Consider the following 27475-nt stretch of genomic DNA (forward strand, 5'->3'; position numbering starts at 1 on the left):
AGAGAGTGGGCATGTGGGGGACCCCTTATCCACCACGGAATGAATTAGGTTGTGTCTGCACCAACGTAGAAGCTTAGGAAGGCGGATCCCGACCCAGGGAGAACGTCACACTAAGGACGCTCACTTTGGCTCAATCAGCAGGTGAGGAGTATAAGGAAAGGTGTCAGGACGGAGCAGCAACAGGCCTCACAGATTTTGGCAGAGGCACGGTAAATTGCTTGTAGGCCAGAGGAAAGGACCTGCAAACTTAAACACCAACACAAAGCAGGAAGCCTGCCATGGCAACCCAGCCCACAACATTACGGCCAGTAAAGGGGTAACCAATCAAGCCAGCAACATGGCACAATACGAAATAAACGTGTTCACAGCGCAGTATCTGCAGATTAAAGCTGATTTCAGCAAAGTACAAGACATGTAATGACTGTTAGAGGAAAAACAGAGGGAAATCTTAATATTAGATGCTGAGAGTGACTTAAATACTGGGAAAATAACAGTACAGACAAAGGATAATCAGAACAAGTACAAACATGGCAGTTGCTAGCATGGCACCACCCCCACCTTTCTTAGCTGAACCAGGCACACCTACAATCAGGTGGAAAAAAAAGGTTGACACCTATTTCTTAGCAATAGGAGGCGATACATTTGTGTACAGTAGGAAGCAGGCTGTTCCTCTGCATAACCTAGGCGCAGAAGGGAGGAGTGTATACGACGGCCTCCCAGAACCAGAAGAGTCTGGTCAAGGCGACACTGATGAGTATATCATAGCATACAAGAAATTGCAAAATCACTTCAAACCAAAACAAAAACATCACCTTTGAATGCCATACATGTTTTGAAAGAGTGCAGGAACCGCAAGAACCGGTGGAATGTTTTGTTGCAGCTCTGAGAACACTAAATCACACATGTGATTTTGGGATGCTGACCAACTCCTTGATAAGGGATACATTAGTACGTTGTACTAACAGTAGTAGAGGGCAAGAAAACTGGCAGTGGAAGTTGCTAGAGGAATAGAGCAAACTTCCCGATATAATGAGAGCATGAGAAATGAGAAACAAGGACATGAGATTGCAGCATTAAAACAAAATAGAAGAACTAATGAAGGAAGGGAAATTAAATGTTACACGTGCCACAGCAATCAACACCTATCTTCCAACATATGCTGTCCGGCAAGGAACTTGAACTGCGTTAAATGCAAAAGGAGAGGACATTTTGTAAGAGTTTGTCGTGAATCATTTTCAATTGAACCTATTGAAACAGGGTGGAGATCCCAGAGCAAGAATAAAGGACAATGAACCAGTCCATGGCTTAAACTAAGCATGTGCTAGAAGTAAATGAAGTCTCCGGAAAAGGAGGGGGAACGACTGACGTATTCTTAGTAAATGGCAAAGTGGTGACCATGAAGGTGGATAGCTGCTCTGCTTGAACCATAATGAGCAAGGTATGTATGAGGAGTGCGTGGAAGGAAAAGTTGAAGACTTGCTAAAATACGACATAGAACCCTATGCTTATGGAAATGTAAAGATTGAGTTTCTGGGTAACTTTTCTGTAGACGTCAAGTATAAGGGCAGGAGCTGTGTGGTAGATGTCTACGTGACTAAAGAAGGATTGTTGTTGTTGGGCTGGAATGAGCAGTTCAGTTTAGGTATTTGCATACAAGCGAGCGCACCAGTACTGATTACCATAGCAGAAGTTGGTGACAAGTGGGAAAAGGAATTTCCAGAGGTTTTCTCAGAAGAGTTAGGGAGATTGAATGGTTTTGAACATTGTGTTAGACTCAAGAAGGCGGCGGTGCCAAAAGTACACAAAGTAAGAACAGTTCCACAACAGCTAAGGAATAAACTGAAAGAGGAACTGGAGATGTTGCTTCAAAAGGGGATAATTGAAAGGATTGAAAGTCAGAGTGGTTATCTCCAGTCGTGATTGTGGCAAAGCCAAATGGTAGCATCAGACTCTGTGTAGATCTAAGAGACTTAAATAAGAACATTTGGGTGGATGGCCACCCACTACCCATCATTTCGGAAGCATTATGGACACTAAACAATGCAAGATTGGTTTCAGTTATTGTCAGGGAGGTGACAGCAAAGGGATTAGTGGCATTTTTGGAGAAGATCTTCTTGAAAGAAGGTTTTCCCTCAGAAATTGTCTCCGATAATGGTGTTCAATTCTGTTTTGAATTCATGAAGAATTTTCTTAACAGTAATGTCATCAAACATACACGCACAGCCTTATTTCATCCAAGGTCAAATGTGATGGTAAAAAGGAATAACAGATTTATTAATGATGGTATCCAATAGGCATTATGGTCAGGGTTGCTGTGGAAAGAAGTTTTGGATCACATGATGTGGAGTTATCTCACCACACCCCACCCGGTAACAAAGGTATCACTGTTTGTGTCTTTAAAAGGAAGAGAACCAGGAATCATATTGTGCCCGGGGTGGCTAGGTTTGGTAAATTCAGTGGTAAAACATAGGAAAGGCATCATGGATTACATAAAACAAAGTCAAGGTACGTCCAAAGAAAGGTTTGACAAACAAAAGGTGTGAAGGATCTAGAATGGAGAGTGGGAGAATGGGTCCTTTTACAGAATCCTAGATTCACCCATAAATGTATAGAAAGTAAATTTATTGGGCCTAAGAGGATCTCTGAAGTGAGGAATGGTGTGGTGATTGTGGAAAGAGGGTACGTGTGGTCTATGGGCAGATTGGCCAAATGTGAGAATGTTTGCAGTGGCGTGTCAAGGGAAGCTGAGTCTGGTGATGTGGAATTATCGTCTAAGAGATTGAGACAAGAGCCCAAGTGGCTGCAGGATTTTGTACGCATATAATGGGGTGTATTAGTGCGTAGGTTGGATACCCTTCCTCATTTTATGTTCTCTTTCACAGGTCTTTTCGTTCCATAGCATTATTTTTTTATGTTAACTTTTGCCTTAAGTTGTTGGGTTTGGCCATCATCATTGTTTTCATATTCATAGTTTATTACATCACATTTGGTTTTGTTGTTATTTGAAGTTTGCATTGTTATTGTGGGGGGGAAGATGTGTTGTAATCTGTTTCCTGAGTCTTCCACATGTAGAACCTGGAAGGCTCGGGAGTGGGATTCGAGGACAGTTGATGGGTCGTGTGGCAACTCTGTGCGAGTCCCCACAGGTGCGCTGAATAAAGAAACTTAATCTACCTACATGAATGCGTGCCTCTTTCAAGGTGCTACAAAAAGTGCAAGCAAACAATACGTTATGTTGACCATGAATTTGCTGGTGATTATGTGGAAGGGCACCAGTAGTGGCACTTAAAATGCTGTGTGGTACGCATCCTTGTCCCCAAAAACAAGGAAAAGGGTGCTTTTTTGGTATGCAAAATAGGGAGGTCAGCCTCCTTTAAATCTTAACAAAAGGGTTGTATTTTTTCACATGCAGCTTGGCACTAACGAAGCCTGTGAAGTAACAAAGCCAAGCTATGGTAAAAGCCCCACCTGGGTTTCACAGGTCCCCAGGACATTCCCCAAGTCAGTTTTGTTGATGTCTTATCTTTTATTATTGGGCTGTGGCAGACAGTCATGTATGAATCGGAGAGTGCTAATGGCCCCTTTCCCTGAGAAGTCATAGCTCACTGGGAAGGGGCCATAAGCATTCAACAGCCCCTCATTCTGCCTGTTCTCCACAATAAATGGCTGCACCACATAAGCCTGAAACAATATAATGCATGCACACGTGATCATTTTAATCAGAAGGTGCTTGTGTAAAACAATTCAGAGATGTTAACTAGGGCAAAACACAGAGATGTCTCCCTGTTTTGTCTTAGGCAAGTTATAGAATTTCAAACAAAGGGATTACATAAAACAAAGTCAAGGTACGTCCAAAGAAAGGTTTGACAAACAAAAGGTGTGAAGGATCTAGAATGGAGAGTGGGAGAATGGGTCCTGTTGTAAATGTTTGCAGCCTCGTTGATTTCGAGAATAAGGGGTGTTTGAAATGAATGATGGAAACAAGGGAAGGGGGTGTTTTAAAAAAAGGAGAGCCGAGCATGGGAACAACTTTAAACTGAGAGTTCCACCAGGACATTCCAGAGAAACTCCCCCTTCATAGTACGCCCTCATTCTGTGGACAGTCTTTTTGCCGTGCAATGCTAGGGTCACCCAGGTTCATGTAGACAACGGAACCTAGTCAATAATAAACAAAAGGCTGCGTGACAGGGGATAGTTCAGGGGCAATGTGCTTGTCTTGGAAGCAAGACAACGCAGCCCAAAACATGTTTGAATCCCGATCACGAGCCTAGAAACCTATCTCTGGTATTAAGTGCGTTATAAAAGACCAATTATAATTATAAAGGCTTATTTAATGGTGTTCTTTCACTTAATGTGGTACAATCACCTGACATTGCTTGAAAGCCAACAAGAAGAATTCAATGCTTACATGTGTCTGCAATAAGTAACGCCATTCCTAAATGTGTCATGCTATGTTACCCTACAAGTCAATATTCCAGGTCCGACCCATGGAATAAAAGGTGAGTTCTGAAAGTGAAGATATAATGGGGAATTTCATACATCTATATGGCATTATGAAAAAGTAATAGTGGATATTTTTGGGGTGCCAGAGGGAGTGGTTTTACAGAAAAGGTTCTACCTTGATCAGAAATCCACTTCAAATGTGTAAGCTTTATAGATGTGTCCCTATGTGGTCTTGGGAGTGGTGAAAATAATTTGCCCCAATGGAAGTCGAAATAGGCCAATGTGGCCAACCATTGATGCCCTCCGATGGAAGTCGAAATAGGCCAATGTGGCCAACCATTGATGCGCTCCGATGGAAGTCGAAATAGGCCAATGTGGGCGACCATTAATGCACTCCGATGGAAGTCGAAATAGACCAATGTTGCAGACCATTAATGCGCTCCAATGGAAGTCGAAATAGGCCAATGTGGCTGACCACTAATGCGCTCCGATAGAAGTCAAAATAGGCCAATGTGGCCGACCATTAATGCGCTCCAATGGAAGTCGAAACAGGCCAATGTGGCTGACCATTAATGCGCTCCAATGGAAGTCGAAATAGGCCAATATGGCCGACCATTAAAGCGCTCCAATGGAAGTCAAAATAGGTCAATGTGGCCGACCATTAATGCGCTCCAATGGAAGTCGAAATAGGCCAATTTGGTCGACCATTAATGCGCGTGCTGTTGCGAACCGCTTGAGAGGCTTGATGTGCAGAAAGATCCGACTCTGGATGGAGGAGTGAGCAATGTCACACTTCACATGGAAAATGGTTGATAGCGGAACAGCGTTGATGTAGTGGCTCCGAATGGATGCTAATTTAGTGTAGAATAGGTATGGCTCGAATTGCAACTCAGGCAGGTTGTGGGGCGGTCGTTGGTTGATGGTTAGTAGGTTGGGAGTCAATTGCTATGTACGTTTGAGAGATACCTCTGCAGGTAGATTAGAGCAAGTAGAAGCAGTGGTCTTGTGCATTTTAGAACGTTTGGAGGTTAGATGGGTGGGAATAAGTGCCTTAAAAAAAGGGTGGCCCACATGACTATTTTGAATACATAAATTCCTAAATGTGTAGTGATATCAATTAATAAGCCACCGTTTCAAAATCTCCAGCAAGGGATAAGGATCCCAGTGGCTGAATCATTGTATGATGGATTGCTTGGAGGCGGGATACCTGCACTGGGCTGGCCGCTGCTTGCCCACTAGGCACATAGACCCACCGACCGCACTGGTATCAGGAGCTTGAAACCGAGTGCTGCAGAAGGGGCCCAGTGCTGGCAAGGGGTCCGCAGGTGTCGTAGCATCTGCTCAAGCTGGGACCTTTGGCGAGGTGCTGCTTTGGGGTCCTTCTGAAGTGCCCCACTCCTGTCCTACACACTGCCATCCATTCCTGTTGGTCACGTGGTGAGTGTTGAGGGCTCACAGTGGCTTGCTGTGACCCGGAGCACAGCTGTAACCACTGTTTTTTGGGCACCATCTTCTTTTTTCTCCTACGTGTATCCTGCCAGACATTGCAGTAGGAATTCGGAGGGCCTGGGTGTAGCCGGATTTGTGCAAAGTCATGCTGGGAGATGCATGCATGCCTGAACCTCGTTGACTGATTAGATGGCCCCTGGGAAGTCCTGTTGCCACTCGGAAATCCCTTGGAGGCAGACTGAGCACACCTGCATATAAGGAGGTTTTTTGGGGGCAGAGACTCAAAGCAGCAAAGCTGGAAGAGTGCCTGCAAGAAGACAACATTCCATACAGAAGGTCCATTGGTCTAAATGAATGCCACAGAAGTGATTGGCTGCGTTTTCCTAAGGCTGCTGTCTTCGAAATATATAATTCAGTGGTATGGATGGACCCATTTCACACATTTACCTCTGGTGGATGACCATTCTATTCCCATGGTTACCATTGCTTAAATAGGAACATAGTTGACTGCATGCTGTTGCCCACAGCTGCTATTATTTGTGTTCAGCGAGAGATCACTGTAAGGTGTTTTCCCGGAAGTGGGGTATCTGTGTGTTGGTGTCACTCACCACTATGCTGGAATCGGGGGTTACATGTCTTAATACCAAATAAATGTATGTCGAATGCCCATATAGCTCAACGTTTACCTTGAAAACATTTATATTGAATGCATTTTTTTTTTGGGGGGGGGGGTCCACCCCGCAAACCCCTGTTTCCAACCCCTAAAAACCCATCCCGACCATTTCCCAAAAATATTTAACCCTTTTCCTCACCCTAAATACATTCGATATACAGGTTTTCAAGATAAAAGTTTCAATATAAATGTCATTCAATATAAAATATTCGTTATAAACACTGTACACTGGAATGGTGATTTCTAACAGATTTCAAGCTAAACCCAACTTCGTTAGCGGGAGCAAGGAGCCCAAAATATCCCCTTCCATCCCAGCAGTGAGCTGGTGGAAGACCTCAGTGGTCATGAACTTCATGTTGAGATAACATTGGCGTAAACAAATATTTCTTTCAAGCTGAATGGAAGGATTGATGGCACAGGCACTAAGCTGGATGCACACGTGCAGAAGGTTCTGGAGGGGGAGCAGATTTGGAGACAGTAACGTCCCCTGAAAGTGGTGTCTGCACAGAAATGAAGACATCAAAGGATTGTCCCATCTAGCCAATGCAAGAATCCCGGGGGTTGGGGCTCCTCAGTCTATATCTTTAGGCAAGATGTCCATGTGGAGAAGATAAGCACATGCATGATTGATGTTTGCCAAATCTCCCTTTATTTTCATTGCCGAAGGAGTGCACGCATCAGTGCCCCCCTAGAGTGTTCAGTGCTACTTCTTGTCCCTTAATTGTTTGGTGGATTTATTGTAGAGACAGACATTGCATACTTCAGATAGCCAGGGAGGATGGGAAGCTCCTGTTTCAGGGCTGTGCCATAATCTTCTTAACAGACATCATGGACAAGCAGAATACAATCTCTTCGCCGAAGACAAGGCCGCTTCATATCAGATACTCCAGATCCTTCTCATCCTCACCATCGTCTCCACTTAGGGGGCTAGTGAATACCTTCATAGGTTGCACAGATGTGTGGCACAACCGGAGACTCAAGTGTTGCCATGTTAATCACTTTGACCTGGAGAATGAGGATGTACATCTCAAATATATGATTAGAATCCTCTGCTGGAAAGCTTTGCAGCACCCTAAATCCTGACCTAGTCAATTAAAACAAATCACTGAGAAGATCTCACAGGAAATACTGTGTGCAGCATAATTGCAGCCTCTGAAAGATCTCCAGAACCTGAAACACTCCTGGTTGCTCCAGAGTAATACCTCTCAAATTATTCCAAACAACCCTACTACATCCTAAATGATGCACCCTGCAGAATTGCTTCTTTTCTGACCTCCAGGACTGGGATGCATTTGTTTGAGGAATGGAGAGTTTTACCTAGAACCCTCTCTGTCCACCCCCTATCCTTTTAGCAGTTGTTACTGCATTCTGGGTTCATCCACAGAAAGGGTGGACAAGTAAATGGGGTAGTCTCACTGATGTTGCATTTATGAAAGTTGATAAGGAGGACATTGTGGATTGCCTTCGCTAGGAATGGACCCTCAGTAGAGTCCCAGGCTGTTATGTTGGAGGTTTTCAAGTTGGTGAAAGTACTTATTTGAGATATTTACATCTTCAAAGCAGTGAGGATCATGTGAGCCGTCAGAAGTGACCTTCATAGTTCAGAAGCTAAGCTATATACCCTTAATTCTGAGAAAGCCATTTGCTGAGGTGGATAGTACTATCTTAGATTCATGAGAACTTTCAGCACTTACCACAGTCTCAACCGACTGGGTGCATTTGATCCCCCCTCCCTGTGACCCTCTGTGCACCTGCTCGATCCTTACACACCATGCGTGAAGATCGTTGTCTGTCTCTCCCTTGTGTTCACCCCTAATTGCGCCGTTAAAATTGCAGAATCGCCATCAGGCCTATTTGCTGTGTCTCAACTGTTTAATGTATTTTTTATGCACTTACTTTGCCTGTGCAGGCTATTATCGTCTCAGGTTTTCAAGGGCTCTGAGCGACTGTTGTTTTTTCCCTGTGTTCCCACCCTCCTGGAGCGCTTTGAAACACTTGCCTGTGTATAGACGCTATATAAATAAACAATACAGTCCAATACATGTAACACAACATAAAGAGGTGACAATCCAGAGCAGGAAAAGAACAGGATAACTCCCAAGGAATGCATTGGCTTGGGCGGTGCATAATGAACGTGGAAATGTGCACCTATGAGAAATGAAATAATCATTTGGATTTAAATCTCTCAGGAAATAAGATATTAATGTTACTGTTGTACCGTGCATGCTGGCTATGCATGAGCTGAGGGAATGTTGATGTGTCGCAGTGGAAAGTTTGGGTGTGAGCGTCTGTCAAGGTTCCAGCTTTAGGGCCTCATCACGAGTTGGGCGGTAACGCTGGCGCTATTACCGCCAGCGCTATTAGCCCTACCGTCAAACCCTCCGTAGCTATTAGCGCTGGATCACGGGTTTGGCGGAACGGTTAGTGCCCATTCCCCATTGGGCCCATTTGGGAATTCCTCATTCCCCAATGTGCCAATGGGGAAAATCTGCGCTATTACTGCTGGCAGATTTCCCGTCGGCAGTAATAGCGCCGAAAATCAGCAAATTTGCAACAGATTTTCCCCTAGCTCAGAGCTGGGGGGAAATCCGCCAAGGCCATGATCTGGCGGACCCTTAAATGCGGCAGTAATAGCGCTACCGCCGCATTTAAGGGTTAACGCCAGAGTCGTGATGATGCCCTATATCAGTTGGGGACAAGTCAGCCTGGTGATGGGTCCCAGTGGTTCGCTCTGTACCATCTTAAAGAGACTTACAATAAAGCTTAACTGAAGGAAACTAAGGGAGTGTCCAAGAAGCAGCTTTATTACAGTTCTCTATTATATCAGGATGACGCCAAGGTAGGTATAGCCGTCGGAAACATGTGTCAATATCCCTATTTGGTCGAGTGGGATAAGAGTACTGCATGCAACCTTTGAATGCACTCTCAATGGGAGGTAGACTATGACCTAGAAAATGCCACCAGAGAAACTGCTCAGCATAACAGGAAGGTGTTTCCGATGTACCATCATCTGTGTCGGTTTGACAATTCACCAAGGTTACTTACACATGCACCCATACAACCACAATCAGACACCCTCCCCATCAAGCCCTGTGTGCCTTTCCATCAGCTCGTCTGTTCATGTCTATCCTACTCCTGCTGAACCTATGTTCCCACCGCTTTGCCCTCTAAGTTTTCCCCGTAGAACACAGTGTGGAGAAGCCGGGTGGCATCTCAATATGTCAAAATATTGATATCTTTCAAGAGCGTTCATTTTCAAATATCCATTTACCTGTCTGCATTTCCCTTATCGGCAACGCACACATCTCCATTTAACGACAGCCAACACCTTTGCATGATGCCCTACCTTTCTCTGTACACGTCATTGATGATGCAGCGCTCAGTCTTGCCAGCTTCTCTGAGGATGATTAAAGCATATTTGGGTGGAAGCCACCTGCAGTAACATGGAAGGAGAGGGCCCATGGTAAGCCAGTCACAGTTGTACTGTAACCACAGTAGCTCAGTACATATGAAAGTCACAATGTATTTTTTCATCTTGTATTTTTTGGCTTTAACAACCAGTGGAGTCAATCTAGAACTGGGAGGTTCTGACTCAATATGTATGGCTCTACCAGCTAGCAGGGCCAATCCTGTATTTTTCAGGACTCTTTGTAGTCCACGTCTCTCCCCTTCTTCTTCTACCTTCTTCCCCATTCACCTGTAAGAGGATAGGCCTTTACTAGGGCGTGTGCCCCTTCCTGGCATCATTCACTGGCACAGCACCCACCTGCCACAGCTGTCAGAGGCCAGGAATTGCGGGCACAATGCGCTTGCATGCCTCATCATTCTGTTCTTCTTCACCTGCCCAAATGCCCCACACTGACAAATGTATCAGCACTGACAGGATGGTTTTTTGCTGGTGGTAGCAAAGCAGCCAGGCATGGGGGAAGGGGTGATGCCAATGGAACAGGTTGACCATGGCCACTCATAGAGGGTCAGAATGTTTTGAGTGGTCCAGTGTCCTGGTGAGATTATCATTGCTAGTGACAGCGTGTCCTGTGATAATCTGAAGCTTTATCTAACACTCCCACTTCATAATCACCACTGGAGGGTGAGCAGCAGTGGAACCAGAGGCATGTGATGTGTGCTGTTCATACATATACTTATGTCACAACCTGAACTTCATGAACACCACTCTGGTGATGTAGGCATTCCTAGCTGAATAACCCAGATTGACTGACTGACCTTTGGCAAGGCTTGCATTGTACTATACATACCTCCCTGACAGCCTTCCCCTTTGATAAGGGTGAAGTAGTCCCAGACCCAGGACCCATGCATACTTGTGCGAAAGGTCTCATGTAACGTCTGAACCTACCTTGTCCCTTTTTCATGAGAAGGCAGTGGTGCAGTGGCCCTAGTCTCCTCCTCTGCTACCTGTTAGGGGAACATGTCTGGCTGTTCCCCCACGGTGCTCTTTGGGCTCTCGTTTTAAAATGTATTTTATTTATTGTTATCAGTCGTCAATCAGCCCACAAAGGACATGGTGGTTTCAACAACAATGGCGGGGGATGGTGCTGCAACCAAGTAATTTCTAAGCACCTAGACCAACCAACATATCCACGTAAAGAGGCACGCCTGACTGAAAGAGAAATGTCTTTATCCTTTTCCTGAAAGTCATCAGATCACCCATACCCCAAATATCGATAGGAAACAGGTTCCAGAGATTGGCACAAGTGACTGATCTAAAACCCTTGGAAAGTCGAACGTGATCTACAACCATGGTGTAACTTGATAGCGCTCTTAGTGGCCAGGAAGAGTTCAACCATCTAAGATGCTTCTTGATGGAGAACAAGGATCAGCCATATGAGGGTTTATGGGCTATGGTCAAAAGCTTGACATTCATCAGTGATCTTAGTGGGAACCAGTGAAGTCTTTTTAACACAGGAGCAACAGGGCATCGTCTAAGGGAACAGGTCACTATTAGGACAGCCATATTTGTTTTTCCGATAGAAGTGGTTGAATCTGGCTCAGCGTCATCAGTTGATAATGGGAAGAGCTGATGACTTTATTTATCTGAGGAATATGTGACAGAGACGAGTCCAGCAAGACCCCGGACATTTTGGCTTTTGATTGCGTTCTGATATTGTGTCCTGCTAGAGTTAAATATGGCTATGTGTTCAAGGTTTAGTAGAGTGAGCCAGAAGCAGAATCTCAGTTTTTATCTCCTACTTAAAACACTTGTATATAGGCGCGTTATAAATTCCATATCATATAACCAAAGCCACTTTTCAGATGTCCAACATTCAATAAGGACATAGATTGTCTGAATATGTGTCATTTTGGCTAATGGTTCCGGGCCAAGTTGAAACACTAGCTGGATATCACCTGCATAAACTTGAAAGAAACCCCATGATCATTGAGTAAGTCATGCAGTGGATTGAAGGAGATATTGAAGAGAGTGGGAGAGTTGCACGATCCCTGAGGTACACCACAATCTACTAATTCGTCTTGCCAGCTGTGATTAATGATAATAATACATGACGATCTATTGCAGAGGAAAATAATAATTCACTTTGCCAATTTCATTGACACTCGGGCGACATCCACGACCGGTTGTAATAAGATAACATGATTAATGGTATCAAAGGCTGCTGGAAGGTCAAGAAGTATTAGGACATCCACATAGCCTTCATCCAAAATCTGCAGTAGCGAGTCTGCGTGTTTTGTCACAGCTGATTCCACACCTCTGCCCGCTCGGGATCCTGACTGACAGTGACACAGGAGACAGGATCTCTCATTGAAATCTTGAAGTTTACGAGTTTTTGACCATTGTTATATTGCAAATAGGTAAGTGGTTTATCGGGGTTAGGCATATAAAAAACAGGAGTGGAGAGTAGTGGGTCGGAAGAAGGAGTCAGACAAATAGTGGACGTTCCTGATGTACTTTTATTTAAATTACAAGGAAACATAGCTTGCTCACCCTATCACTGTAGGGGCTTCCCTACATACATACATTAAACTAAAAGTGCCTGTCAGTCATCATGCAGTCCAAAGTCAAAATGTCCTCAGTCCAAACCTGAATCTACCTGACCCTGCAACTAACAGTAACAACTACAAGTGGCCAAAAGAAGTTTCTCTTCTGGCTTTCTCTGCTTGGCCATTTGACTTTAGGCTTTCTCTCAGGGTTTTCTTCTTCTAGACCAATCTTCAATATGTAGATGTGTCTATTTCAGAAAATCTGTTCCTTATGATATACTTTTTCTAATCCTTTTCTCAGGTTGTATTCACAAGCTCTTGTAGCTCCACTCAAATGTTCAAAGATCTTGTTGTCTTATTTGACTTTATTTTATTGTTTAAAGCACAGACCTAGTTTGAGAGTAGCGGAGCTCAAAGATACAGCATTTACAATTGTTTTCTTTGAGATATTCTCTTAGACACCTTCCTTTTATTTTATATTGTTCCCTTTTTTTGTTAGTGTTGATAGTTCCCCGCTCTTGGAGTATTTTAAATCCATTCTTCCTCTCCTTGTTTAGTTCAGTCTGTGCTTTTAGCTCATAACTATTTTGACAGTTTCTCTTTAAGTGGTCTCCCCACTCTTCATTAATGATGTCTTGTGGAAGTATCTCTTGTGGCTTTCTCTCCCTCATCCAGGATATTTGTTTCAACTTTCTTAGTGACTCACAACCATACTTCAGTTTTTTGAATAATTCCTTAGATATCAAATTATACTAATTCAATGTTCCGTTATTGCCCTTATTGCAATCATAGTCTCATCTCTTTATAAGGTCTTTCCCCCGCTTTTGCTGTTCACCCCTGTGCCTTTCGTTTGATGTGGGGGACCTTGTGGGGCTGGGCATTCGCTTAGTTATGTTGGTTTGCTTTCTCGCTTCTTCCTTTCAGACTTCACACGCAGAGCTGTCTCTGCAACTCTGCAGCTGGCCCCATTCAGTGAGCGATGGTGCATGGGAGCTGTCAACTCTCCTGGTCTTCCAGTTTTCGGGATTGCTAGACATGTGCCTGGCCCACCATGGTATGTCCAGGGCCATGCCACCACGCTGGATAGTTCCTTAGACTACGCCCTGATAAAGACTTCACTGTTGTCTGCTTTGCTAGGCCTCCTGTGACTACACTTGGCATTCTCAGCTTCTTGCAGCTCTGCAGGTCCAGCAGTTAAACTCTGCCCCTCTTCTCCACGTCGTTCTGATGTCAGGAGGCTTTCCCTGTTCACCGTATATATGATTTTCTTCTTAAAGGGGTAGTCACTTTTCTTTCAGGTGGTGTGCTGGATTCAACTTTGCCTAAAGCCAAAGAGAAGGAGGACACAATGGTTTCGATGGAAGGCAGTCCCATACATGCAGATAAAGTGTCCTACATAGGGAGTTCCATTTGGGAATGGGAATCCTTGTCCCCTGAGGGGGCGTCACTCCCAGTAAGGTCAAACTTGCCAGATCCCTAGGGAGTGTCTTGCGGAGTGGGCTCACCTCTCTAGCCTCTGGCTCACCATTGGGAAGAAAGGACAAATACTCCTGATTTGTCACAGGGGACTCACAGGAAAATCTTCGTCAGTCTCTGGTGGTAAGACGCTTGTTATAATGAAGCTGCCTCACATGTGTGTCATTTAGGCATCCCTTGGGGTCAGAGACAATAGCCCCAGCAGCACTAAAAATATGCTCACGCTGCATGCTAGACCGGAAGCAGGTGAGGCTTCCACAGCTTGTTGAACAAGTACAGATGTCCACTCTGCCCTCGGCCAAGCCTGGATTGCAGTATATTGTCATCACTTCCAAGTCAACATTTGTCAAGATTATAGTTATCAACCATCTGATTAACAGTGGCCAGCTGAATTTGCAGAGTCCCTAGTAGCAAACCAGACTCTCGCACAGCCTTTTACATGTTGCTACTCTCTCTCTGAAAGCTCACATTGGTGCCACCAGATCTAATGTCAGGAGTTGTAGAAAATGAGAGTGGCCACTCTCGAATACATTTCTTTTCATTGGTGGATTCTCATATGACAATTCACCTCTAACCTTTGGATGACTTGTTGCAGTGAGCCCTATAAATGTGTGTTTCCTGCATCGTTACATATGGCCCAGCACATCCTTTTGAGAATGACACAGCCTGGCGATTTCCTCATCCTCACATGCATTCTATTTAAAAGTGACCACCTTGACTTTAACCCATGGGTCCAAAGGGATTCCAGAGATACTCCTCATTCCCCGTCGCCTCCCACAATCAAGATGTTGCCATCCGGGGAAGGTCATCGTTTGGCTGGAAACAGAGAGTGGTACACAGCATGTTCTCGCCTGCTGTTTCAGCCACCTGATTGGCTGCGTGTCTTCCCCGGCTGAGAATATACCTTCTCCTAAGGCCTAGAAAGTTCATGTGAAGTGCTTTCCCTCTGCTGCAACATGCAAGTTGATTTTTCAATGCTTTGGCCTGCTCTTCCATATACAAAATGTAAATGGGGTTCTCAGTGCTATGTTCTTCCCTATTTAAGAGTTAAACAGATTGTCAATAATAATGAGACATGCCAAAGGGCGATGGTACAAATGTCACAAAAATTCAGTGACAGAGGCTGTATAGCAGAAGAGATTAAAACAGTGCTACAAAGAGTAACCACTAATAGCATCTGCTCACATAGTGGACATTCAGCTCAAGATAAGAATTAGGATGAATTAGTTTATGTCTCCAAATTTTCCACACAGAGCTCCAAAATTAAGAGGTGTATCCTCAGACGGCTGGAAATCTTAAGACGTGATGTCAGGGTTAAACACCTGTGTAATGAAACCCCACTTTTTCTTGCATGAGGGGCCCCATCCTTAGAGAACGCTTGGTAAGGACTGATAATGTACGTAGAACCCTCATGCAAAGCAGAAGGGTGGGTACATTCCCATGTTTACATTGTACAAACCGTAATTTTGTTACCAAGGGAGATATCATCCACCATCCTCCAACAGGTGATAAGATCAAACTACAACATTTTGCGACATGCCACACAACGAACACCATTTACAACATCAGATGTCCCTGCAGACTAGATTACGTGTGCCAAAGTAGCAGACCAGCGAAACAGCTGTGGAATGAGCACAGATGTAACATCCGCACCAAGAATAGGAATTCTGCAGTGGCACAACCTTTATTGGAACTACACCACCAGATTTTGCAAATGTGCTTCCAAATTGTACAGATGATTAACATCAGGCCACATGGTGATTTAAAGAATGTGCTTGATAAAAGAGAGACCTTTTGGATTGATAAACTGCACTCTCTGACCCCAGGTGGACTCAATGAGGATTGTAATTGTTTGTGTTATTAATGACGATGTGAGGTCTTCAACACAATTCTTGATATTTGTTTCGCTAATCAGACCTGTTGCTACAAACCATCATTAGCATCTATTTTTTTTCATAACCACGGATTATCATGCACCATTCATCATTTACATTTTGTAGCATGTATGTACCCTTCATTAACGTATGTGACGTGTGTTTGAGCATTCATCCTCGCGTGGGTTTCCTTACACCCGTCTTTTTTCTTTTCTCCTTTGATTTCTAACATGTGTTTTTATGATGTAGACATGTGTCAGCTTTGTTATTGACTGATCTAGTTCTCTTAATCTCATTTACTTTAAGATCAATTTTTTTAGACATATATTATTTTTTTATGTTTTGATATGTCACAAGCCCCTTTTTTGTTCCACAACGATGGTATTTACCAGCACCTGCTTTCATGTACATTTGAGCACAATATAGGAATATTGTTATTTACTCAATGTTTTTTTACTTTGTTTATACTTTATTTACACTCATCTGGTCCTGCTTACTTGATGCGGCCGCGTGCATGGTGACAGCATCACGCACATCATGCTGTCATCGCGCCACACGGCCCAGTCGTGTTCGCAGACTTTTCTAGAAACTCTGTTGGGTTTACATGGTTTGCTCCTAGGAGCAATAATATAGCAGATGACCGATGTCCCCCCTGACCTGGGTCACAGGTATGGATAGCAGTATCTACTGCCTTCCCTTGGCTTTTTCATGCTTCGCATGATTCTTGTGGATTTTCTTTTGGGTTATTTTGTTTTGTTTTTTCACACAGACTGGTTTTTCCATTGGCACATGGACCACTTGCTTGTTTACTCAAGCATTGTGCATTACTGTATCCACCATCTTTGGGTAGGTTGTTTATATTGCATTAGTATACAACCACGGACTTTGAGGTACCCTTAACTTACCTTGTTCTCCATTGTTTTATTTTTAGAGTGGTTATTTTTCCAGCATTTCTATAGCTAGAAGATGGTGTGTCACAGCGCTTCTTGATTGTATGCTTTTTTTCTTTAGTACGGTTCAGCATGGTTTTAGGATTTCAGCTTACACAGGTATCCCCTACCTTCTAAGAGTTACATATGTTTTAATGTGATACAAAGCTTCTATTTTAATTCTTATTTTATTTTATTTTTTTTGCCCTGATGACCGACATCCGTACAAAATGCATCAGCATTACATCATAAATCTGTTTTATTCGCATGTTATTGCAATTTTTAAAACTCAAACAGTAAATACAGTTTCCAACATATTTTCATATTAATATCTCTTAATTTTAGAAAACATATCATTACGGTCACAGCTGACCTTGTTGTCGAGTACACAGAACTGAGGGGTTTCCCTTAGCGACTATGTTGACTTCTTGCATGCCCTCGAACCAGGGGCATTGTCTCTATAGTATTCCTTACCTGAACTACTGATTATGCATCTCTAGTTATTAATATTCCACTAAACATTTAGAATTCATTTACCTTATATTCTAAGGAGGAGCTCGGCATTTTACTATTTTGTGTTCTTAGTCCTAGGGCCTTCCCCATTGCTAGTAAATGCACATGGCATTATCAGTGCTTTGAACTTCCCCTATGCCTATTAAATGTACATTGGGTTCTCAATGCTTTGGCATTCTCCTCTGCATACAAAGTGCATCTAGGGTTCTCACTGCCTTGACCTTCTGTTCATCCAAGGCTCTGAGGACCTTGGGCATTTGCAATGTTTAGGAGAAGGCCAAAGCACTGAGAACCAGGTGTGCATTTGGGTTTTCAGTGCCTTGGCCTTCTCCTACACTTTGTAAATTCACATTGAGTTCTCAGAGCTTTGGCCTCCTCCTACACTTTGTAAGTTCACATTGAGTTCTCAGAGCTTTGGCCTTCTCCTACACTTTGTAAATTCACATTGAGTTCTCAGAGCTTTGGCATCCTCCTAGGCCCAATAAAAGCGCATAGGGTTCCCACTGCATTGACCTTTTCCTATGCATAATGAATGCACGTGAGGTTCTCAGTCACTGCTCCTTCACCTAGTAAATACACATGGGTTTCTGGTTTCAAGTGAGGATCCCAGAACATTGGCTTTCCGCTGTGCTAGTAAATCCATGTAGGGTTCACAGTACTTTTGCCTTACCATATGCCTAGTAAATGTATGTGGGATTCACATTGCTTTGGCCTCACATGCCTTGTGAATTCACATTGAAATTCTCTGTGCTTTGCCTCCTGCCCATTTACAAAATATAGATGGAGTTCTCAGTGTCCTGGTACTCTACTCTCTCTACAAAATTCACACAGGGTTCTCATTGTGTTGTCTGTCTCCTGTTTTGGGCTTCCCTTATGCTTAGTATTTACATGTGGGATTCTTAGTGCTTTCCCTACTCCTCTGGCTACAAAATGCACAGGTTGTTTCCGGTGCTTTGTTTTTCTACTCTGCATACTAAATGCACATGGATTTTTCAGTACTTTGATCTTCCATGCACCTAGTATATGCACATGGGGTTCTTTGATATGCCGTATGCATAGTAAATGCATGTGGGGTACTCAACGTGTTGGCCCTCTCCTACAGAAATCTAGTGGGATGTATAGCCCCTCCATCCACAAATCACCCATGCATCTGTTCTGTACTCCCTATCCACACACAATTCACAAAACCCCCACCTACCGAGTGACATAAAACGGACCCCACTGCCCACATGGTGCGCACGTGGTGCGGGAGTACTACCACCCCATGTCCCGGAGAGCATGGGCTAAAGCCTCACCTGATTAAGATCAGGTGTGGGCCAGGCTGCAGCTTACTACAGCTGACTGCTGGTGCAGAAAGGGGCTGCTCTACCTCTGGCTCTCCTGCGCTCATCAGGCAGGAACCTGCTCCCCGGTTGCTGTCTGCTTGGATCATGGAGCTGGAGGCCTGGGAACGGAACATCGAGTCCAGCAGACCGAATGAGGCAAATAGATAAGCAGGTTTTTTGGGGGTGTATGTGTAATGTGGGTATGTGTGTAATGTGTGTAGGTGTGTATTATGAATGCATGCATGTCGGATGTGTATGTATGTATGTGCTCATGCATGTGAATTATGTGTTAGTATGTATGTACGGGTGTGAGTGTAGTTTCATGATATGGGTGGGTGCACATATTGAGAATGCAGTGTGAACGTTCTGCATGTGCTCATGAGTGAATGCGAGAAAAGGTGTATGGGTATGGTATGGTAGGTATGGTAATGTTTATTTTGAAAGCGCCTATACACAGGCAAGTGTTTCAAGGCGCTCAAGCAGGGAGGGAACAGGGGAGAAAATCAACAGTCATTCAGAGCCCTTGAGTTTCTGAACGATAGCCAGTCTGCCCAGGCAGAGTAAGTGCATAAATACAATTAACAGTGAAAATAAAAACAAATAGGTGTGACAATGATTCTGTTGTTTTTCCAAGAGCATAGATGTGACCATGCAGGAGGGGAGACAGGGAGGGAAAGATAGACACTATTTAGGCATGGTACGATCAGATTGTGCAAGTGCACAGACGGTACAGGGGAGGGGGAGGAGGACAAGTGCGGGGGGCATTCAGATGCGCCATTTTTTTATCAGAAACTGGTTAAGTGCTGAGAGATGCCATTCTCAATGGGTAATTGACCACGTGCAGCAGTAATGAGGCAAGTGCAGGCTCTGAGTCAAGTGCAGGCTCTGAAGCAAGTGCTGGAGGACTGGCGAGGGTTCCGGGTACCTGTGAGACTCTGAGGTGCTCCTGGTGGCCAGTTGGCATGCTCTGTGGGAGAGGAGGGAGAGAAGAATAGAGAGGCGAGAGAGGTTAGCAGAGTAGAGAGAGTGAGAAGGAAGCGGAGAAGAGAAATGCCTTAAGGAGTTTCCAGAATTTAAGAAGATCAGGCTAAAGACACAGGGAGGCAGGGAGGCTATTCCAGTGGGAGGCCCCTGCTGAGCATAAAGACCTCCCTCCAAATCTCTGCTCAGAGAACCGGCTCACTCGCAGAGATTTGGTGGTAGGTGAGCAGAGGTCTCGGAAAGACAGTATTTAGGAAGGCATCAGTGAAGCTAGGTAGGCCCCATGCCCCCGAAGGCCTTGTGGACAATGCAGAGGGTTTTGAATTTGATCCTTTCAGCCACAAGGAGCAGTGGAGGCATTTCAATGCCAGATAAATGCGGTCGCTTGGTTTGAGGCCAAGGATAAGTCTCACGGTTCTGTTCTGGATGAGTTGCAGAGGGCACAGAGCAGAGGCAGGGAGGTTGAGAAAGAGGCTGTTGCAGTAGTTAAGCCTTGAGAGAACCAGGGCTCTGGAGACAGTGAGTCTCAGGCGAAGGTGAGAAAATGGAAGAGTACCTCTGAGGTGCAGCTGGTAGTTGGAATTTTTAGAGATGTCCGAGATATGAGTGGAGATGGAGAGACAAGGGAGGTTGGCCAGAGTGCAAGTGGGAAGGCAGGAGGAGGAGTACCAATGCGAACAATCTCAGTCTTACGGCGTTGAGGCAGAGGTCGTTTGCAGCACACCAAGACTGAATTGTGGGCAGACAGTCAGATATGAGCATGGTAGAGGAGGTGGCTGAGGGTAGCCTAAAGGAGAGTTGTGTGTCGTCCGCATAACACTGGAAATTAGAGGTGAAACTGGCAATCTCGCATTCCAGGGCACCATGTAGACATTGAAGAACCAGGGGGAAAGGTTATAGCCCTGGAGGATGCTGCCAGTTGAAAGAGTGATAGTGGAGAGAAAGGACCCAAGTTCCACCTGGGATGGCCGGTCAGACAGGAAGGAGGTTAACCACGCCAGAGCCTGACCAGTGATTCCCAGGGTGTCACGGAGATGTGCGATCAGGATGTTGTGGTTTACCGTGTCAAAGGCAGAGGAGAGGTCAAGAAGAATGAGGATAGAGGGAGTGGTAATGCCAAGATTTGAGAGCAGGTCTTCACGGGTGGGTGACTGGTGGGTGAATGGGTATGAATTTAATTGGGTATGAATATTCTGGGTGTGTGCCCATGAAGAGAAAGCAGGCGAGTGTTCTTGGTGCACATGTGAGTGAATGTGAAAGAAGGTGTATGGGTGAGTGACTTCTCGGGTGATTGTGTTTGAATGTGATTGTCTGTCAATGTTCTGGGTGGGTGCCTGTGTGGAGAGTGCAGAGTTGAGGTGCATTATTCAAAACACTTTCTGTAAAAAATGGATATGATATGATATATGGCATTTATAACATGCCTATACACAAGTGTTTCAAGGCGTGATGAGGCAAGGGAAGGGGAACAGAGGGAAGACAGAGACAACGCTCTTACTAGGCCAGGTGACGTTGAGATTGTGCAAGTGCAGGGGAAGGGGGAACGGGAAAAGTGAAGGGGGTGGGGGAGGGGGCAGTGCAGTACATGGGAACAACAGTAAAATAAATAGAATAAATAACCAATAAGTAATAGTTCGGCCAGCTGGTGGCAGTGCATGGGTAAGTGCAGACATCAGGAGTCAAGTGCTGGAAGGGGGCTGTAGGGATACTGAAAACAGTCCACAAGTGCGGGGGAAGCCAGGGAGGCAGTGCAGGGGTGCAAATGGCAGTGGAGGGGACCTGGGCCCGAGATCAGAGGGGTAACCAGGTGACCAGTGCAGTTTCAGCCAGGAGTTCAGCAGGGGAGAGGAGGAGAAAAAGCAGAAGCAAAGAGGAAGGTTTTGAGATGCTTCTGGAACCAGAGATGGTTCTCCTCAAGTTTCAGGCGGGCAGGGAGGCTGTTCCAGAGAGAGGCCCCAGCCAAAGAAATAGATCTACCACCAACTCGTTGCTTGGAGAAGCGACTGACCCTGAGGGAGTTGGAGGCGGATGAGCGAAGAGCTCGAGAAGGAAGATATTTAGGAAGAGAGGGTTAAATGTTTTGAGGCCCCAGGCCCCAGAAGGCCTTGTGGACAATGTGGAGGGTTTTGAACTTTATCCTCGCCGCCACTGGGAGCCAGCGCAGAGATTTCCGTACTTTAGAGATACGATCCCTGGGCTTGAGACCAAGAAGTCCTGTTCTGGATGAGTTGCAAAGGGTAGAAAGTAAAAGCAGACAGATTTAGAAAGAGGCTGTTGCAGTAGTCCAGCCTAGAGAGAACCAGTGCTCTGGAGACAGTGAGCTTCTGGGGGAAGGAGAGGAAAGGAAGAATACCTCTGAGGAGGTTTAGCTGGTAGTGTGACTTCTTAGAGACATCAGAGATGTGAGGAGAGAAGGAGAGTGTGGAGTTGAAGATGACCCTGAGGTTTTTAGCCTCACAGGTGGGAGCAGGAAGAGGGCCAAGAGAGGCCGGCCGAAGAGCGATAGGAAAGGAGGGAGCGGGTGTGCTGATGAGTAGAATCTCAGTCTTACTGGCATTAGGTCAGAGATCACTGGCGGCACACCACTCCTGGATAGCAGACAGACAGCCAGAGATGAGAGAAGGAGAAGATGTGGCTGAAGGGAGCCTGAAAATGAGTTGAGTGTCATCCATTTAGCACTGAAACTTGGGGCAGAGAGCCACAATGCGGTGGGCAAGAAGTGCCAGGTTGTGGTTGAACAGCCAGTGAGAGAGGTTAGACCCCCGGGGAACGCCGGAAACACAGGGGTGTAAAAAGACAGACAGTTTACAATTGGTTTTGTAGGGTAAGGCATGGAAAAATACAATAGATTCAAGTCATCAAAAGTAGATAGGACCATTTACCAAAACATTTGTATGTCTTTCCCCACAATATATGCCAGTATAAAAAAAACATTTTCAGACTGGTTTTGCACATACATTTCCATGCTGGCTGCACAGTATACATATTCTCCACAACACTCCTGTTATGGGCAAACCTGATGACAATTGTGCAGGCTCGAGCTTTACCCTCCTTGTGCTTAGTAATTGTGAAAAACCTGAAAACCATATGAACCAGTTAAATGCTTTCAAGTGACGATGATGAAGATCTGTATACAAACTTGTTGACACAAGGACCCCCGCTGGAGAAGAAGCTGTTTTGTAGCAGAGAGGAACTGCGTAGGCCAGGAGACGGTGCAACTTGTTCACAGGCAAAAGTCGCAATTCCAGAATACTCAAAGATTGGAGCGGCTACAGTTCAGGTGGGATCAGGGCTTTTCAGATCCCTTGCTAGTCATTTGCAGTTCTTGGATTATTATTGTTTTGTACTGTCCAGTGCTATCAGGGGTGATCTGGAAATCAAAAGAGGCCCTTGAAATAATGTTCAAAGTGACCCCCATATTACACATTTTCAGCAAGCCCAAATAAAATAGGTTAGCACACAGAAGAGGGCCACGGTGCAGAGGCCTACTGTGAAATCTCCAGAGATCCCTATAGGCCAGGCCACCCCTGCGTGCTGCCTCATCTTCATGTCAGGGGCATACCGTTACACGCAGCACGGTTTCATTAGGGGGCGGAGAGTGCTCACTATACACTTCCACAGGCGCCACCCTCATTAGAATCAGTTCAAAGTGTACAGTGCACCGTACCATGTGTTTGTGGTTCCCGAAGCCAAAAGCCAAACCAGGCCTCAGTAGAACCGCAAATGAGTGCACTTTAAGTAGTTGTCATCAGGTTGCATCAAACAGAGTTGCAGTTACTTTTTAGACACTGACTTGTAAATGGCTGACTCAGGAAAATCTTAAGAGCCGATTGGAAGCCAGAGAGTGTGGAGTTGAAGATGACCCTGAGGTTTTTAGCCTCACAGGTGGGAGCAGGAAGAGGGCCAAGAGAGGCCGGCTGAAGAGCGATAGGAAAGGAGGGAGCGGAGAATCTCAGTCTTACTGGCAGATGTGTACAATTAAACATAATCCAATATTAGGCAAGACCAATCGAGATTACTGTGGATCATCCAGGTGTGTTTACTTATTCACACTTAACATCTGTTTCCAACAAGGGGCTGGTTCCTTTCGAGCGACCACAGGGAGTTAAGCGGCCCTTTCAACAAAAAAGAAAAGGGCCATTTGAGAATTGCAAGTGACGCTGAGCTGTTCTCTGATTGGCTCCTGTGGGATCTGAACGCTGCTTTATAAATGACCCTGCGTCCTCAGCCTTCTAGCCACGCACACGCTGCCTGACCTTCCTTCTGGCAGTTCATGCCGTTCTCGCTTTTTGCTACATGTTGATTTTGGTAAGTTGGCGGGATGACCTCAGGAGACTGTGCGCATCATTCTAATTATCACATTCTTTTGTATTGTCCATGGTCCATGGCTGCTTAGCTGCAAGGCGGGCCAGGCCGCTCTTTTAGAGAATATGTGAGGGTCTGTCCTGTCTCCCATCTCTCTCGGGCATTGACTGATGATTGCATTATGGTAAGTAATTGCCGAAGGAGGGTTATCAGAAAGAAGACTTCTCCAAGCAGTTCCTATTACAGTAGGTGAGAGGGCAGCCCTGGCAGGTAAAAGGACATCACACGGTTGCCTCTGTGGACAGGTTGTTCAAAGACTCCGTCTGATGCAGGATCAGAGGTGCAGGAATGAGGTGAGTACAACTATGAACGTGAGTGGCGCGACTTCAAAACCCACTTTGCTACCTCACCCACTGCACACGTTCAGAATATTTATGAGTGCATAGATGGATGCGCCCAACACTGTTTTCATATGCTGCGTGCTTATGGACCGAACAATGGCGCTCATTTCAACAAAAGACATACATTGACAGAGGGGACGACTCACATTTACACGTATGTCCAAACAGGTCTCCTCTGCGCACTTTTTGTCATTTGTACTGCGAAGTGCCACAGGGAGGTGCCTTTACGCTTCCCTTTAACACTTTACAGTGCTAAATGAGTAAACACAGCTTGTTATTTACACGTGGCAGGCAGCGTTTACAATGGGTTCCTATGCTGGTGTAAAAAGCAGGAAGCGTCCATTGTAATCCATAGGCTTTAAGCCAGCATACAATTGTCATGCTGGCATAAAACGCAGTGATTTTGAAGGAAGAGGGGAAAATGGAGGCACACACGTAACACCCTACTCTGCCTTCAAACTCCACCAAAATGGTGTAACAGCTTAATTCCTGTCTTTGACACTGTCTTTTACGTGCCAGCGACATGGCAAATTATACACGTGGCAGCTGCTGAAGCTTCCCCATACACAAAGTGCATGCTGGTCATATCTGTAAGCATGTTTTAATAAATAATATTTTATATTCATATATTGTCGGGTTGCTTTACTATGTGATATGGGTACTTGATAAATCAGTGCTCTAAAATAACATGTTATTGTAGTTCTCAAAAAATGAATCGATGGAAAGAATCACCAATAGTTGTACTTTCCCTTACAAATAGATCTGAGAAGTGATGTGTTCAATATAGGGTTTAAATCTCAGCTTCACCACTTAACCAAAGAGTGTGATCCTGTCCTTGTGACGAGGCATGGTGAGTACCGTGTAGTAGAGCGCCGCCTTAGGTCCGAGTACAGAATGCAAGTATCTGGCAATTGATATGATATGATAAGGTATTTATAACACGCCCATACACAAGTGTTTCAAGGCGCGACGAGGCAAGGAAAGGGAAACAGCGGGAAGACAGACAGCGATCCTACTAGGCCAGGTGACATTGAGATTGCGCAAGTGCAGGGGAGGGGGAAAGGGAAAGTGCGGGAGGCAAGGGAGGGGGCAATAAATAATAAATAAAATAAATGAATATAGTGCAGCCAGCTGGAAGCAAGTGCAGGGGGTAAGGGCAGATTAGAAGTCAAGTGCTAGTAGGGGCTATAGGGATACATAAACAGTCCCCGAGTGCAAGGGTTGCCAAGGGGGCAGTGCAGGTGTGCAACTGGCGGGGAGGGGACCTGGGCCCGAGATCAGACGGTAGCCAGGTAACCAGTGCAGTATCAGATTCAGCCAGGAGTTCAGCAGGGGAGAGGAAGAGAGAAAGCAGAAGCAAAGAGGAAGGTCTTGAGGTGCTTCTGGAACCAGCATTAGTTCTCCTCAAGTTTCAGTGAGGCAGGGAGGCTGTTCCAGAGAGAGGATCCAGCAGAAGAAAGAGATGTAATCTTCCTGTCAAGAGACCTGGTTTTAGGGTTTTCGTATACCTGTGTATTTTTTAACCCCAGTTTTTTAAGATAAAGATGTCTTTTTATATAATAAAAAATAATGTTCTAATGATTCAATTTAGATGTGTGACACTACTCTTTTTCGTCAAATATCAATTTGTTCTGTTTTCCTTTATATATTATAAAACTTTGTCATGTTGTCCCCAGAAAGTGGAGACTGCAGGGTTGTGCAACAGACCCTTATGTGGGGACGTTTTTCATTGTTCTGACCTCATATGTGCTACTATGTCATCAGTGATGTCATCAATTACATTTGTGATGTCATCTTTGATGTCCTGGTTGTTAGTCTTAGCAGTACACAGTGGTGGCGCAAGCTATGGTTGCTTAGCTTACCATAACTGGCGAATTGCGGAGGTTTTTCGGTTATACTTGTAACCATAACGTCCCTTTAACAAAGTTTTTTCATTGAATTTCATAGGTTTTTATTAGTGCAACTTAAACATAACATTCCTTTAACAAAGTTTTTTCAGTGAATTTTATATGTTTTTATTGGTGCAACTTAACCATAGCGTCTCTTTAACAAAGTTTTTGTTCAGAGAATTCCATGGGTTTTACCAGTGCATGCTATTTTCCTACAACTTCTAATTTCATACTTACCCAAACATAGCAAAAATTATGTCCAATTTACAAAGTTTCACCTTAAAACTCTGCCATTTGCCACCTTCTAGTATCATTTCTAACACTTCTATACTTTTCACACTGTTTTTGCTTCCGTCGACGTCCGCAAATGTCTGACATCATTGCGGACCTTCCGGACAGTGCTACGTGACCATGAGCTTGCGCGTGGCATGATGACGTGTCCATGAACACGTTTGCACTTTGTGTTCGGGTCCTTGCTTCGAGGACAGTTCGGAACTGCATTGTATACTGATCTAGGAACTTTCAAGCTCAAAATGTACCCTTGTACAGCTCCTACACCTATTCTTACTCATTATCCATTAACAATCTAGTATAAAGCACATACTTGGAAGAATAGTAGCAAAACTGCTATTTATTTTAAACATGGCATCAGCTATTGCCATCCCTCCTCCCCAAGAGCCACCACCACCACCAGTTGGAGGACCCACACAACAAAAAAAGTGCAGTGTTTCTGAAGACAATGAAGAGTACCTAGAATGTGAGGTAGAGTTAGTGCACACAGAGAGAATCACAGGTGTGGCAGTTCCTTACCACTGTTGGGAATGTACCAAAGGCTAAAGCTACAAAAGTGAAATGCACTGAGTGCAACTTTGTACTCAGTCGCAGACTACCTGGACATTACTCCTATGGGACCACCTCCATGTGCCGCCGCACCAAATCCAACTACTGCAATGATCTCAGAAAGATTGTTCCTTTCTTAGCAAGTAGTTGGCTGTCTTCCTCCACATCATCTTCCTCAACCAATACTGTAACCACACAGCCTACTTCCGTGGCACACAAAATCCTACCAGCTACCTTGCAAGCAATAAAAGAGGCTGTTGATCCACATCTTTGGAAGACAACTGTCCTCTGTACACTGCAACCACCACTCTGCTGGGGGAAGCAATTTCGAAGTGCGTTTGAAACTGTAATTAAGGATCATGAGAAACACTGCTCCCAACCATAGAAGTAATACACACGCAACATCTTCCCCTGTCCATCTG

The 27475-nt window shown here is 44.8% G+C and overlaps 1 protein-coding gene across 1 annotated transcript in view; it reads left to right on the forward strand.

The window, feature by feature from the left end:
- The first annotated feature begins 2480 nt into the window (after positions 1 to 2480).
- The window catches only part of LOC138528122 (olfactory receptor 51G2-like), a 53298-nt gene continuing 28303 nt past the window's right edge, over positions 2481 to 27475 (forward strand). The window contains exons 1-2 of the mRNA XM_069639575.1: positions 2481 to 2505; positions 13445 to 13574. Of these exons, the coding sequence (XP_069495676.1) occupies positions 2481 to 2505; positions 13445 to 13574 (155 nt within the window). The remainder of the gene's footprint in view (positions 2506 to 13444; positions 13575 to 27475) is intronic.

This window comes from Ambystoma mexicanum, chromosome 7q (assembly GCF_040938575.1).
Source record: "Ambystoma mexicanum isolate Mex_15411 chromosome 7q, UKY_AmexF1_1, whole genome shotgun sequence".
Lineage (NCBI taxonomy): Eukaryota > Metazoa > Chordata > Amphibia > Caudata > Ambystomatidae > Ambystoma > Ambystoma mexicanum.